The 15,736-nt window shown below is 45.5% G+C and overlaps 1 protein-coding gene across 6 annotated transcripts in view; it reads left to right on the plus strand.

Annotated features, from left to right (window-relative positions):
* The window catches only part of FBXO15 (F-box protein 15), a 229,876-nt gene extending 224,428 nt beyond the window's left edge, over positions 1 to 5,448 (plus strand). For all 6 annotated transcript variants that reach the window (XM_029590885.1, XM_029590886.1, XM_029590883.1 and 3 more), the window contains one exon: positions 4,697 to 5,448. In XM_029590885.1, coding sequence (XP_029446745.1) covers positions 4,697 to 4,750 — 54 coding nt within the window. In that variant the 3' untranslated portion in view covers positions 4,751 to 5,448. The remainder of the gene's footprint in view (positions 1 to 4,696) is intronic.
* The last annotated feature ends 10,288 nt before the right edge of the window (positions 5,449 to 15,736 follow it).

The following is a 15,736-nucleotide window of genomic DNA, read 5'->3' on the forward strand; positions in this document are numbered from 1 at the left end:
CAACCACTATTTCTCAAGTACTGATAGCTTCACGTAAACCTTCCACTAGAAAGAATTATTCCTACAAATGGAAACGGTTTATTTTGTGGTGCACTCAGAAATCTATAGATCCTTTCACTTGCCCCACTACCTCACTACTAGATTACCTATACCATCTTTCAGACTCTGGTCTTCGGACTTCATCTGTAAGAGTACATTTGAGTGCAATCTCAGCTTACCATAACAGACTGGGAGATGCACCTATCTCTACACAGCCTCTCGTTAGTAAATTTATGAAAGGTTTAACTCACCTTAAACCTCCAGTTCATTCCCCAAGCATACAATAGGACCTAAACGTAGTATTATCCAGGCTCATGCGTTCCCCATTCAAACCCATAGACACCTGTGACCTTAAATTTCTTACATGGAAAACTGTATTCCTCATAGCCATTACATCAGCTAGAAGAGTCGGTGAACTACAAGCACTTGTCACATACGAACCTTTTACAAAGTTCCTACATGACAGGGTGGTCCTCCGTACTCATCCCAAATTCCTTCCAAAAGTAGTCACGGAATTCCACCTGAACCAATCTATAGTTTAACCAACATTCTTTCCAATTGGGTCGGGTTGGTTTGGGACTGAGAAATATCGTCTTTCTCTGCTGGGGCTTGGATTGGGTTGGTTTGGTTTGGGACTGGGCAGCTAAGTGCGAGAAGTGTTTTTTTCTGTGGATTGGTTTGGTTTGGGACTGGGCGGCTAAGTGCGAGAAGCATTTTTTTTTTCTGTGGGTTGGTTTGGAACTGGGCGGCTAAGTGCGAGAAGCATTTTTTTCTGTGGATTGGGTTGGTTTGGGACTGGGTGGCTAAGTTCACCACACTAACGCCAGGGTCAGGGTAGGCGGTAAGTTAGCAGGTTAAACGCGCGGCAAAACTGCAGGTTAAAAAGGCAATAGTCGGGGCGCACTTTACTGTATGGGAGGGAATAGCTAATCAGATCGTTTACATACATATACATGCCGCGGGTGGAAAGGGATATGCGTCGAGTTAAAGAAGCGGTAAGGATCGGTAAAAACAGATAGTGAATCGCGGGTTAGACTTACGCGGCCAAATTGTGAGTACACAGCGGGTTAGAAACGGGGTAACTGCAGCCGCGCTTTACTGTATCGGCCTGTATGTTTGGATATAGCTGTTTAGGTTTAAAGTTATCCAATTAAAGGTAGCCAGATCATATTCAGTTTAACCAGCCACCGGAGAGAAAAAAAAAAGGAAGCAGGCTTGGCTGGTTGATCATAACCCACCCCCCACCCCCCATACACACACACACACACACCCCCAAATGTAACCGGGCTTTGGCCCAATTTCCCCTCCAAAGAAAAATGCAAAGTTTAAGCCTGCTGACCAATCTGTGCCCCTCCCCAGGTTGTTAAAAATGATTTACCTCTGACACTTCCACCTACTTCCAAAACAGATCCCCTAAAAAGAACTAAGAGATCAGAGCTTAGCATCTGGCTCCTGGTACATCCAGCATTGCTCTGACAGCAGTGACGGGACACGTAAGCTACCAGTGTTGCTATGAAAGGAATACTCGGACAGAAATGCTGGCAACTATCGTGACCAAAGGAACACTGGATGCACCGAGAACCAGAAGCTCACCCAAGCTCTCTGTCGCATTTAGGGCAGTCCAACTCGAGTGAGAGGGTTAGGCTAAGCTTTGGGGGTCAGTGGGGGCAGGCGGAGTAGTCCGAGAAATAATTTTTAACAACGTGTGGGAAGGGCTGAGGTTAGAGGAGGACTGTTTTTTTTCATTATTCCAATATGCAATTTTTTGTTAGGTTCATTTGTCTTTTTTTTTTTTTTTTTTTTAATGATTCAGCCTTTCCAATGGTGTCTTTTTTTTCTCTTGTCCTCTATCTGGCCCCTTTCTTCTCTTCTTATTTCCCTCCTTCAATTCTACCTGCCCTTCTGGCCTCTACCTTCTCCTGCATTTTATTTTCTTTTTTCTTTTTTCATTTCTATATTGCCCCTTTTCTCCTATCTATCCTACTTTCCCTTTCTTTCTCTTTCCTTTCTCTGCTTCCTTCCTCTCTATGTCTTGTTAAAGCAATTTTCACTTTTAGTTGCTTGCAGTGAATGTAACTGTTGCAGAATTTATGATTTTGTTTTTATTCTCTGGCTGTATATATTACCGATTGTATCTGCCTTTGCCTAATAAACATATTTAAACAAAAAAAAAATAACATAACAAAATAAATACAAAAAACAGCCATCTGTCAAATCTAGCCATAATATGCAGTGATAATGTTCATTTTATATATTTTTTTCCTCCAATCCCCCACTCAACCTTCCAACCTAAAATAATACACTCCAAAGGCCGTAATTACCATATACCAGCACCAATTAAGTAGGCAGCCTGCTAAGAAAATACAATATTGATTCTTATTCCTTTCAAACCACCAAGTATTTACCTCTAATTTTTACAGGAAGCTATTCTAGCCCTATTCATTTACCCTATGCAAGTCTTTGAAATTTCATCATTTCTATATAATTTAAAAAAAAATACATTTAAAAACACATCCTAACCAAAGTATTAATGTCTCCTACTTTCTACACATGAAGAAGGACCTGATGCATTTCATTACTCGACATTTCCCCACCATATATGATTATCTCCATTAGCTGCCCACCAGCCCATCTTTTTTTTTTTTTTTTTTTTAACTAAAGGCCAGGATGTTCAATTCCTGCTCGCTTAAGTGGGAGACTATATACGATATTACCTCAGAGAAGGCTGTCCCTTTAAATCAGGCTAACCTTATAGTCTAAACTGAACCACACTTACAGTAAATGCATTTGGCTTGAATGCAACTCTGCAGGCCAAATATCACTTCAGTCAGCTCTGAGTTCCCTCTCTCTCAAAACCTAAAAGGTAAGTATCGAAAACTTAAATTTTGCCTGTTCCTCCATTGGCAACCAATGTAACTCATGCAACAGCAGATGCACATTTGCTTTCCTAGCATTCCAAGTTTCTATTCTGGCTCTAATAATCTGCAAAATTTGTAGCTTTTTTATCAATTTACTCGCAACCCAGCATAAAGATCATTGCAATAATCTCTTGTACATATAATTGGTGCATATATCACTGATCGTACTGTTGTAAGTTATAGAAATGGCCTTAACTGCCTTACCAATCTCTCTTTCATATAGGGCCCCCCCCCCCAATCCCCAAATAATAGAAATGAAATCTAGGAATTAAGTGAGCAGCTACAGTCAAGCTTGACTCCAAGATAAATAGGATAAGCATTCCCTCCACCATCTCGATCATGCTGTTATAACCCACCCAACCAATATCCTTTAAGTATGTTGAGGTAATGCTAGAACAGGTTTATAATTAACAGAACAGATGCACTCTGAGGTAGATATTCAAACTTAAATGTTTATGTAACCTAGCCAGATAAAACTTATCCATCTAACTTACATAGAATATTCAGCAGCATAGCCATTCTATGAATATGCCTGTCAAAATTGCCATTTAGCCAGATAAGTTATATCCAGCTAAGTTAAACCTGCTCTATGACAGGTCTAACTTGTCTGGTTAAGTTAACCAAATAAGTACAAATATCACTACTTACCTGCTCCACCCATGAGACATGTATCAATAGGTAATATATATATCATTAATCAATTAGTCTTTAAACAATTTTTTGTTACCGGACACCACTGGCACCATTTTTGTAAAGTACTATTAATAAATGTGCCTCTTTGTAAACCGTTATGATGGTAAATAACTTAATGACGGTATAGAAAATATTTTAAATAAATAAAATAAATACGTTAACCTGATAAGTAGAACTGCCCTGATCTGCCTACTAGATATCCGGCTAACTATTTAGCCAGATAAGTAACCGTTGATTGTAGCTGGATATTCAGCAGCAGCCACGTAACGGGATATATTTTGCATCTTGGTATTTTTTTTCTCCCCCAGCTTCTGCCTCACCTCCTACACGATTTTTATGATTAGAATAATCACATCCAATAGCATTCATTTGTCAAGCATTATTGGTTTGTATGCGTCTTAGTCATAGTTCTTATATGCCACGTAGGCAATTTACTCTTTGCACCTCTTACTATATCAGGTTCCCCTTTTAGTGCTTCTCACTGTCTAAGGCCTCTCTTCATGACTTTTTGTCCCATGACTCTTGATGTTTCTTGGAGGTTCCTACCAGTTTCCTTATGTCCATGACTTCCAGCTACTTTTCTATGGCAGTTTCTCTCTTGCCATCTACCAGCTCCATTTTTTTTATACCACCCACAGTGACACCCACGCTCTCCAGGGATTATTTACCTCCAGTTTAACAGTACTGGTAAGATCTGTTTGTTATAAAAAAAAAACAATACAAGATGTGCCATCCATAATTGACCTTGTATAGGTATATCATCATCCTACAGATTTTGGTAGCTGAATGTTTGTTCTTGCATTTTTATTAATATCCTCATCTTTTTGTAACAGTAGAGACCAGTTAGATTGTGTTCCATAGGTGTCAAAATGTAACTGTATATCTAAAGTGAAATTAGATATTCTTAAATTCTTTTAATTGCTTATTGAATTATTGAAGAAATGATTTTGGTCATAAAGCTACTTACATTTTAAGAAACTATAATCATTTTGTTTCATGTCTTTCTAATAAATGAATAACCTTTTTCTTCTCTGGGTCCCTGACAGGGAAAATTTTCAGTGATCCTGGAGATGGGTCCCTTAATGTCACCTGAATTCTAGAGATAGCATATAAAGAATTATTTGTAATGCTGTTTCTCAGACAACCATGGGATCCAAAAGAAAGGTGGATCAGTTACTGCTCAAGTGAAAAAATGCCGCAAAGAATGAGCACCCATCATGTGCTTTCCCAGGAGCAGAGGTTCTTGAGAAAATGTTGAATACTATACTCTTGCCAACACTGAGACTAGAGCATGGACAATTATATCAAGAATTTGAGATTTTTGTTCTGATTGAAGGAGGTTTAACATGTATCTCTGAAATCTGGCAATGTACTTTGACAACCACGTCAAGCATTTTCTCTCTGAGCCGTGCAACCTTGTACCTCACTCTGTTCCCTTCCTTCTACATTTTCAAAACCAGGAAAAGCTTTTTAATGGAAATAATGCCATTTTTATACACTAATAGTTCCTGATCTTGAAGAGACCCTGCCTGCCATTAAAAAAAATTCATTTTAATGGAAAAATATACTTGTTGTTAGACGTGTGAATATGCAGAGTATTTTCATACCACTACAGATTTTTTTTTTAATTATAAATCCGTTATGGAAAGTGCTCATTCCTGGATGTACAACACAAGATCTTTGGAACTGGAATACATACTTTATATAGTAAAGTTTTATGATTTGGGCTAAAATGGTGCCTATTTGTTTTGAATATGTTTGATTTGTAATATAGTTTTGAAAAAATAAAGCTGAATACATTCAAGTATTGCTATATCTTTTTCACACAAAAAATGGAGAAATTGTCCATTTACAGAGTTATTTATAAGTTAAATGGAGTTTAAAGGCTTCTTTCTTCATTGTTTGTTTCCTTGAAACTAGTGCTGGCAGTTTGAGTTTTCAAAGTATCTAAGTGCTTGTTTTCACATTATTGTTTTCAAATTTTTTTTCACATGATTGTATTACTCCATGCTTGGTTTCATGAACTGAATTACCAGCATAAATGAAGTGATCCCATGGTTGGAACCCCCCCCCCCCCACACACACACACACACACATCATCATCTGCTAGAGGCCATATGTTGATAAAGACGTAAGAATAGAACCAATCCAGAGAAGGCCTGCTAAAATGATACATGACCTACAACACAAACTATGCAAAGAGCGGCTTAAAACATTCAAAATATACTCACTAAGGAAAGAAAAGAAACTGAATATGATAAAACTTTTGAATATTTGTTAGGAAGACAACATTTTCTCCTAGGACAAGCAGGATAGTAGTCCTCAGACATGGGTGACATCATTGGATGGAGCCCGGCACGGAAAACTTAGATATAAGTTTCTAGAAACTTTGACTGGCACATGCCCTGCATTCCATGGGTCCTTCTCCAGTCTCATTTTCCACGGAGCTGTCTCACAGTTGTGGAGCTCGTGCTCTTTTCTGTGTGGAAAACTTTTCCTGATTTGTTTTTCCTGCGCTGGATCCCTCTCCATTCCCCCAGCTTAGTGAGTTGGGCAGCGCGGTAAGTCCTTCTTCTGTGCAGTTGATTCCCAGTGGTGTTTCCCTCTGTTCTTGCTGGTCATTGACCACTCACTAGGCTTTTTGGTTATAGCGTCATCTGGTTTTCGTCGGTGCTCCCAGGGCCCTCTGACCATGGCCTTCACAGATCTGCACAATGTATGTATCCTCTGCCTGGGGGCATCACACAACATTCAGTGAGTGTTGTTTTAGTGACTAGATGACTCCCAAGGGCTGGCATGGCCATCTGGATAAAATGGAGAAGCTCTTCTGGTCAAGAACTCAGAACCCTCGACTTCAGCATCGGGGGCATCGATGCCAAACGGCTGAGGGGAACCGATGGACACCGAGCCTTCGCTTTCCACTCCTCCATTGGGACCCTCGATGGAGAGAGATGCCAGGGATCGGTCGTTATTGGTGTCTTCATGCTCCAGGACGTCTATCGTCTCCTTCCTCCTTGGCACTAGAGAGAGTGGGACGAGCATCATGGGAACTCCAGGAAACATCACCACCGGTCTGTCTATGCATGGTACTGGGCTCGAGTTGGCACCAGCACATGCTGTTATACCCCTGAAGTGACCCCATGGAGAGGAGGCACTGCCTTCCATCAAACCCATTCATATCAGGCATTCCTCACAGATACCGGTGCTGGGTACTGATCCTCCTCAGGGCTCTGAAGGAGATCTGGAGATGTCTCCATCCTTTCTTCCAGGAGGAGTTGGAATGCAGGATACAATTGGTGGTTGTCCGAGCCCTGCAGGGCATTGAGCCACCGGTTTTTCCACCAGTGCTAGAGCCTGCGCCTTTGATGTTGGCACCACTGCTGGGGCACCTTGATGTTCTTCTTGGTGTCCTCCCTACACAGCAGCTGCCAGTGCTCAGGGCTCTATCGATACCCCGGCAGCCATTGTTGCCTCCTCCATCCAGTTCGATCTCCATTATGGGGTTCTGAGGAGGAGGAAGGCCTGTCGCAGCCCGCAGCACCATCAATGCCCTTGGTGCTGCGTCTGCCATTGCCCAGTTCCAAGTCCTTCAGGGGCTTTGATGCCCTTGGTGCCCAAGCCGAGGGACCTGGGTAGGAGCCCTCCACTGATGTCATAAGAACATGCTATATTGGGTCAGACCAAGGGTCCATCAAGCCCAGCATCCTGTTTCCAACTGTAGCCAAGCCAGGCCATAAGAACCTGGCAAGTACCCAAAAACTAAGTCTATTCCATGCTACTGTTGCTAGTAATAGCAGTGGCTATTTTCTAAGTCAACTTAATAGCAGGTAATGGACTTCTCCTCCAAAAACTTATTCAATCCTTTTTTAAACACAGCTACACTAACTGCTCTAACCACATCCTCTGGCAACAAATTCCAGAATTTAATTGTGCATTGAGTGAAGTGTCCTGCTGCTGTGTCTGGGTGATCTTAGTGAGGAAGACGCCCATATGACCTGTGGGGGGATGATACCTCTAAGTCTTCAGCTGATGACTCAGGGGATCTTCCCTTGGATCTGACGACTCCTCCGGAGTGGTGTCTGTCTCCACCCGAGGATCTGACCTTTGTGGGGTTTGTCTGGCAAGTGGCAGAAACCATTCCATTTCAACTTCTGACAGAAGAGGATGCTTAGCATAAGATGCTGGAGGTTCTCCAGTTTGTCGATGTCCCAAAGGAGGTGATGGCTATTCCGTCCATGAGATCTTCAGGTAGTTACTCCCTAGGATTTGGGAACATCCCATCTCTGTGCCTCTGGTGAATCTGAAGGCTGATGTGGTCTATTTAATGCATCATGCCTTGGGGTTTGAGAGGCATCAACTCCCTCATCAGTCTGTCATAATGGAGACTGTCCTCAAAAAGGCCAAGCATTCCCACACCCATGCCTCTCTTCCTCCGGGTCAGAAGCACAGGGCCCTGGATGTGCTGGGTAGGAAGGTATTTCAGGGCGCCATGTTGATCACCTGTATTGCTTCCTACCAGCTGTACATGACACAATATTCTAGGAACCTCTGGAAACAAGTCCAGGAATTCTTCAAGTGCCTATCCCACAGCAACAGGACACTTTGTTGGCAGTCGTCCAGCAGGGCCTGGAATGTGGCAAACATGAGGTGTGCTCCACCTACGATGTGTTTAAAACGGTAGCTAGAGTGGTAGCAGTGGGCATTGGTGCCCGCAGAATGGCCTGGCTCTGAGCCTTCTGATCTCCGGCTGGAGATCCAGGAGAAGCTCACAGACCTGCCGTGTACTAGCGTGAACCATTTTTGGTGATAAGTTTAGGGATGCTGTGGCTCAATTGAAGGATCACTATGAGACCCTTCAGCATCTGTGCCAATACATCGGGCCCACCGTCCTCTGCCAGGAAATCCTCACGGCAGGGCCCGAGGAGGTCCTTTTATTGCCAGAGGAAGTATTATCCTCCTGCCTCTCGCACCCGTTCTCAGCGTGTGGGCTCTAGGGGCCACCCCAAACAGCAGTAGATCCCAAGGTCCTCAGCCAGTGCCCCAGCCAAGCCCCACTATGGGGTTTTGACTGGCTGTGGGGGGAGCATAAGCCAATTGATCATACCCTTGTAGCCTGCCTCTGGTCGGAGGCAGGCTACAATTCTTCGTGGACCATTGGCCTAGTGTCACCTTGGACCGGTGGGTCCTGTCCATCATTCTTCGAGGGTATCAGTTGAACTTCCTGGTTGCCCCTTGTGCTCTCCCCCATGCCCCTCTTGGAGGTCTGTCCTCAGATCAGGAAATACTCTTGACAGAGCTCTCCACCCTTGTAACGGCCAGAGCAGTCAAACCCGTTCCGCTGCGGCACAAGGGCAAGGGTTCTATTCTATTTCCTGATTCCAAAGAGAATAGGGGGGACTCTGTCCTGTTTTGGACCTGAGAATCTTAAACAAGTTTCTAAGAAGAGAAAAGTTCAAAATGGTCTCTCTGGGCATCTTGATTCCCCTCCTGCAAAGAGGGGACTGAATGTTCTCCCTCAATCTGAAAGATGTATACACCCACATTGAGATCTTCCCCGATCACAGGAAGTATCTTTGGTTTGTCGTGGGCAAGAGGCACTTCCAGTACAGGGTGTTGCTGTTCGGCCTCACCTCGGCTCCGTGTCTTCACTAAGTGTTTAGCAGTAGTGGGTGCACACAGCCATCTGGTGATGCAGGGATTCCCCCTACTTGGACGATTGGTTGGTCAAGAGTGCCACCCAGGACGGAGTGCTTCGGTCCCTGCAATTGACCATTCGGGTGTTGAGTCCCTGGGGTTTGTCATCAACTACCCGAAGTCCCATCTTACTCCGTCGCCTCACTTGAGCTTTATCAGCACCTGGCTGGACACGACTCAGGCCTGAGCCTATCTTCCTCATGATCAGGGATTCGCACTGGCATCCCTAGCTGGAGTGGTTCACCGGCGCTGGCAGGTCTTTGGCTGCTACATGCTCAGACTCCTGGGTCACACGGCTGTGTCCGTGCATGTTACTCCCCTGACTTGTTACATATGCACAGAGCTCAATGGGTATTGCGGTCCTAACAGCAGGCCTGCCAGGACCTATATGTATGCATCGTGTTACTTCAGCTTTCCGAACCTCCTTGTCTTGGAGGGAAAGCCTGCCCAATTTGGAACAGGGGATTCAGTTTGTCTCCCCCATCCAAGTTGTACTTACCATGGATGTATCCACCCACAGTTGGGGCGCCCATGTGGAAGGGCTCTGCACACAGGGTCTGTGGTCTGCTCAGGAAGCTCAGTGCCAGATCAACTTCTTGGAACTTCGAGAAATCCGTTACATGCTTTGGGCATTCAAGGATCCCCTATCCAACAAAGCGGTCCTGATCCATATTGAGAAACGAGTGGCAATGTGGTATATCAACAAGTAGGGAGTAAGAGGTCGTTCCTCCTGTGCCAGGAGGCAGTTCAGATTTGGCCATGGGCTCAGTCCCAGGGCATACTGCTACGGGCCATGTATCTTGCCGAGATGGAAAATGTGGTGGCAGACCAGCTGAGTCTAGCCTTCTGGCCCCACGAGTGGTCCCTGAATCAGGAAGTAGCAGATCGGATCTTCCGCCTCTGGGGAACCCCGGACGTGGATCTCTTCACCTCCCCCTGTAACAGCAAGGTGAAACAGTTCTGCTTCCGATTCAGGGGGATGGCAAACCAGCCTCTGACACTTATTTTTGCCATTGGGGCAAGGGCCTTCTGTACACGTATCCTCCACTTCCTCTGGTGATGAAGACTCTCCTTAAGCTCCAGCAGGACAGGGGACCATGATCCTCATAGCCCCTCATTAGCTGAGGCAGATATGTTTCCTGCTCCTGCAGGATCTCTGTCTGAGAACAAATTGGTCTGGGGTCTTCCCCCCGATCTAGTCTCACAGGATCATGGCATGCTGCGCCATCCCAACCTAAAGTTGTTGTCTCTAAAGGCCTGGATGTTGAGAGGCTAATTCTGCAGCCCCTTGACCTGTCGGACGATGTTTTGGGTCCTAGTGGCTTCCAGAATGCCTTCCACCAGGAAGTCTTGTGGCCTGAAGTGGAGGAGGGTATTCCATGTGATGTGAGCATCACACCTTAAATCAGTTCTGCTGCTCCACACCTAAACTGCTTGATTATCTACTACACCTTTTGAATGCTGGCCTAAAGACCAGCTCTGTCAGAGTACATCCACGTAGCATCGGTGCCTACCATGGGGGGTGTGGATGGTTCACCCATCTATGTGTACCCCATAGTGGGGCATTTTATGAGAGGTCTGCTTCCTGAAGCCTCCCCTGTGGCTTCCTGTTGTGTCCTGGGACCTCAATGTGGTGTTGGCTTGGCTCACGATGGATCCTTTCAAGCCACTGTGCACCTGTGACCTGAAGTACCTGACCTGGAAGGTCATGTTTTTGGTCACGGTGACTTCAGCGTGCAGAGGCAGCGAGCATCAGGCTTTGGGACGTACCCATCATACACAAAGTTCTTTCATGTTAGAGTGGTTCTGCATATGTACTGTAAATTCCTGACTAAGGTGGTGATAGATTTCCATCTTAACCAGTCCATCATCCTACCACCTTTTTTCCCCCAAGCCTCATTCGCACCAGGGCAAATGGACTCTACGCAGCTTGGATTGCAAGAGGGCTTGACTTTCTACCTGGAGCGAACATGCCATAGGCACTCTACGCAACTCTTCATCTCTTTTGAGAATAATAGATTAGAAGTTGTGGTCACCAAGCAGACCCTGTCTAACTGGCTGCCGCATTGCATTTCCTTTTGCTATGCACAAGCGGAACTGCACCTTGGGGGCCATGTCAAGGCTCATTCTGTCAAAGCCATGGTGGCTTTGGTGGCCTGCTTGATAGCGGTCCCTGTGGCTGAGATCTTCAAGGCTGCGACATGGAGTTCTCGCCACACTTTCGCTGCCCACTGCTGTTTAGACAGGGATGGACGACATGATAGCAGCTTTGGCCAGTCTGTCCTCAGGAATCTTTCAGATGTAGAACCCAATTCTTCCTACCTATGACCCATTGTTTGTGTTCAGGCTCTCTTCTTCTATTATCAACAGCACTAGTATTGTTGTGCCCATTGGCTCCTGGGTGGGTGCATGTTAGCCTTGCTGGTAGTTCGGGAATCACCCATGGGTGAGGACTACCATCCTGCTTGTCCTAGGAGAAGCAGAGTTGCTTACCTGTAACAAGTGTTCTCCTAGGACAGCAGGATGGTAGTCCTCATAAAACCCATGCGCCACCCTGGAGAGTTCGGTTTGTCCTGTTTTTTTTTTTTTAATTTTATTATATCAGATTAGAGAAGGATGCTGTGTGGATAGTGGCATGCTGGGGATGCTCAGTGTGCCAGTCAAAGTTTAGTTAGGTTTCTAGAAAATTTGACACAAGGGTTTTTCATGCCAGGCTCCTTCTGCTGATGTCATCCATATATGAGGACTAACATCCTGCTGTCCTAGGAGAACACCTGTTACAGGTAAACAACTCTGCTTTCCATAGAAAAAATATCAAGGACAATAGATCCTAATATGAAGTTGGAAGGAAATAGGTTTAGAGTAAACATGAGAAAATACTATTTTGGAGTGAGACAGGTGCCTAGAAGAACTTACCTAGAGAAGGTGGTGGAAAAACTAGTATTATAACAGAATTGAAGCTTTCTTGGACAAGATAATGAGGATGGTGATAGAAAGAGGGTTGGGAGGTTGCAATATTGCAAACAATCCATGTTTCATTCCCTCAAAAGCCGAGGCAAAAGTGGAGGTGATGAGAGCAAACAAGGGCCAGATAAAGAAAGCTCAGCTTAATGAAATCATGGGGTAGCTGTCTTGGGCAAGGCAGTCTATAATTCCCTAGAAAACAAATGGGGCAATGTTATCAGGTTGGTAGTTGCCTGATATCATTCAGCAAAGTTGTGATCGATGTAGCCTGATATTTAGAAAACAACCTTGATAGTTTTGTTAACTGGATTATTACAAAGCCTTTGTGATCCAAAATGGGATGGGAAGAGGGCAAAGCATTGGACTAAATATGGGAGCATAAATGCTCCTCTACCCAGGTAGAAAACCACAGAAGAAGCTGACAAAAACTGACTTGGATAAGGAACAATATCTTCTAAGTGTTCAAGCTTCTACTGTTATCACTCGCATCTTTACCCACATGGGGAGCTGGGGCTCCCCCCCGCCTGCGAGCAGCGCTCAGAACCCTTTGCTAATTTTGCTAACCTCTGCCCGGCCACGTCGCCCCGAGGCCGATTACCACAAAGACACCCCGCTCTGAGGATTAACACCGTACTAAGGCCGACCGTGGGTAATAAGGCTTCCCAGAGCCCAGGCCTGTTCCTCCAGTCTGAGATCTCCTGTTATCCTTCCAGGGATTTACCTCCTCCAGAAGCCTTGTACAGTGACACGAGCTCCTCCTAGCCAACCCCCCCCCCCCCCCGCCCGCAAGGCCTGAGTGCTAGGCCTGACTTCTATAACTGTGCCCCTGGTCCTGCGGAAGCCAGGCGCCCACCGCCGATGCCACCAGAGCAACTCAGAGGCCTTTAAGGACTGCCAGCCTATGTGTGTAGCTTAGGTGACCCTGCACCATATTCTTACTTTGGATGTCCACGCTTTGTGACAGTTTTCCTCCACACGACCCTCTGGAAACACCATCTCACTTGTAATGAATTCGTAATGTACACATTGCCACTAACCTGTTTATTACCTTACAGGTCCCAGCGACTGGTGTTGGAAACTATTGTGCTTGTCTGTTTTACTCTCTGCTGCACCCCCCCCCCCCCTCCCTCACCCCTCCTTGCACCACCTAGCATCCTCAATGGCGAGTATTTCAGATTACCCTATCCTGCGCATCCATTACCCAACCCGTAGACCTCCCCACCCCACTCATGTCTACCTGGCCACCCAGCCTAAGTCCCTCCTACCCATCCTCCTCTCCCTTCTCACCCAACTCCTAGGCCTCACCACCCTATCTATTCTACTATTTAACGCCCATTCACTCTCTAAAAAAACTGTAATCCTTAATGACCTTTTAGTTGACTATGAGCCAGAAATCTGCACCATCACTGAGACATCGTGCAAAGACATTGTCCTACTCAACCAGCTACCTACCTTCACTTACGATATCTTCACCGTTCCAAGACCCAAAAAACGAGGCGGAGGCCTTCTCTTAGCTGTAAAGAAGCATTTGAAACTCAAACCTGTAAATATTGACACCCCACACAAAATTGAGATCGGCCTGTATAAATCTCAAGAACTTCAGATATGCATTGTCTATGCCCCCCCCTGGCCTCCTAGAACTTAACCCCTCCCCCTTATCAAACTCATGTCCAAAAACCTAAATGCTGAAGCCCCCGCCATTATCTTAGGAGATTTCAACCTCCATGTCGGTCTCCCCCCTTCACCATCCTGTGAAGCCTTCCTCAAGTCACTCGACGCCATGGGTTTCACTCAAATCATTTCCTCCCCCTCTCACAAAGCAGGGCACACCCTTGATCTCATCTTTATTAATTCCAGCATCCTTTCCCCCAACAAGCCCATATGCACCCCTGTCCCTTGGTATGACCACTCTATGATCAAAACCTCCCTCTCAATAAAGGCTTCCATTTCATACAACCCCCTCACTAGCACCTCCATTGTCTATAGAAAACACTGCCCCAGTGAGGACCTTGTCTCAGCACTAGCCGGACCCTTGTCCAATCGACTGCTCCTCCCCTGTGGCTGCTTTCGTCTCATGGAGCAATGTCACCTTAGGTATTACCAACAAATTGTGCCCCATCACCAGACATGAAGTGAACCCATCTGCAAAAAAAATGGTATTCCACTGAGCTGAGACAAATGAAAACTGACCTCGGACAAAGGAAAGAGCCTGGCGCAAAGACCCCACCTCCCAAAAATTTTCTATTTTCAAATCCTTCCTACATCACTACAGAACTGCCATACTGAAAGCTAAACACGACTTCTATACCACAAGAATACATGACTACAAATACAACCCCAAAGCCCTCTTCATCTATCTCCAATCTCACCAAGCCTGCTCCCCCGGCTATTTCAGACAACGAAGCCAGCAGCAAATGTGAAGAACTGGCTCTCCACTTTCACAATAAAATTGCAAATATCCTCCTTAGATTTCCCCCTGACCTTCATCCCCTCCCGGTAGGCTCAGGCGCTACCTCTGCTACCTCAACTCCCTGGACCTTGTCTCTTCCACCGAAATCGTATCAATCCTCAAAAAGATCAAACCTGCAACACACCCCTCTGACACTATTCCTACTAAAGCCCTCATGATACCTGACACCATTGCCAAACCCATTGCCGACGTCATCAACTGCTCCCTCAATTCAGGCATTGTCCCCAACTCCCTCAAACATGCAGTGGTTAAACCATGCTCAAGAAACCTTCATTAGATCCGAAGGACCCGGCTAACTTTCGCCCCATCTCCAACCTCCCGTTCATCTGTAAATCATGGAAAAGATCGTCAACACCCAGTTAACAGATTATCTTGAAACCAACAACTTACTGCATTCCTCCCAATTCGGCTTCCGCAAGTACCTTAACACCGAGACCCTCCTGCTCTCCTTAACTGATTACCTCATCAGAGGCATGGACCAAGGACACTGCCTCATCCTTGCCCTGCTGGATATATCGGCTGCCTTCGACACCATAAACCACAATCATCTCCTCGCCCGACTATCTGACATTGGCCTCTCTGGCTCTGCACTTCAGTGGTTCACCTCCTATCTCGCTAACAGGCAATTCTCTGTTAAGATAGGTAACGCTGCATCTTCCTATTACGCCCTCTCCCAGGGAGTCCCCCAAGGCTCCTCCCTCTCTTCCACCTTATTCAACATATATCTCACTCCTTGCTGCCTGCTTTTAACTGATCTCTGCTTCAAATTCTATCTTTAAGCTGATGACGTGCAAATCGTGATACCCATTCAAGGCTCTTTATCTAACGCCCTTGAATTCTGGGGAAATTGCCTCTCAGCTATCAATACTCTCCTCACAAAACTTCACCTGGCTCTAAACACCTCCAAAACTGAACTGCGCTTCATCTCTCAACACTTACCCATCAAACCCTCCCTCGC

The sequence above is a fragment of the Rhinatrema bivittatum genome, chromosome 2 (assembly GCF_901001135.1).
Source record: "Rhinatrema bivittatum chromosome 2, aRhiBiv1.1, whole genome shotgun sequence".
In the NCBI taxonomy this organism is placed as follows: domain Eukaryota; kingdom Metazoa; phylum Chordata; class Amphibia; order Gymnophiona; family Rhinatrematidae; genus Rhinatrema; species Rhinatrema bivittatum.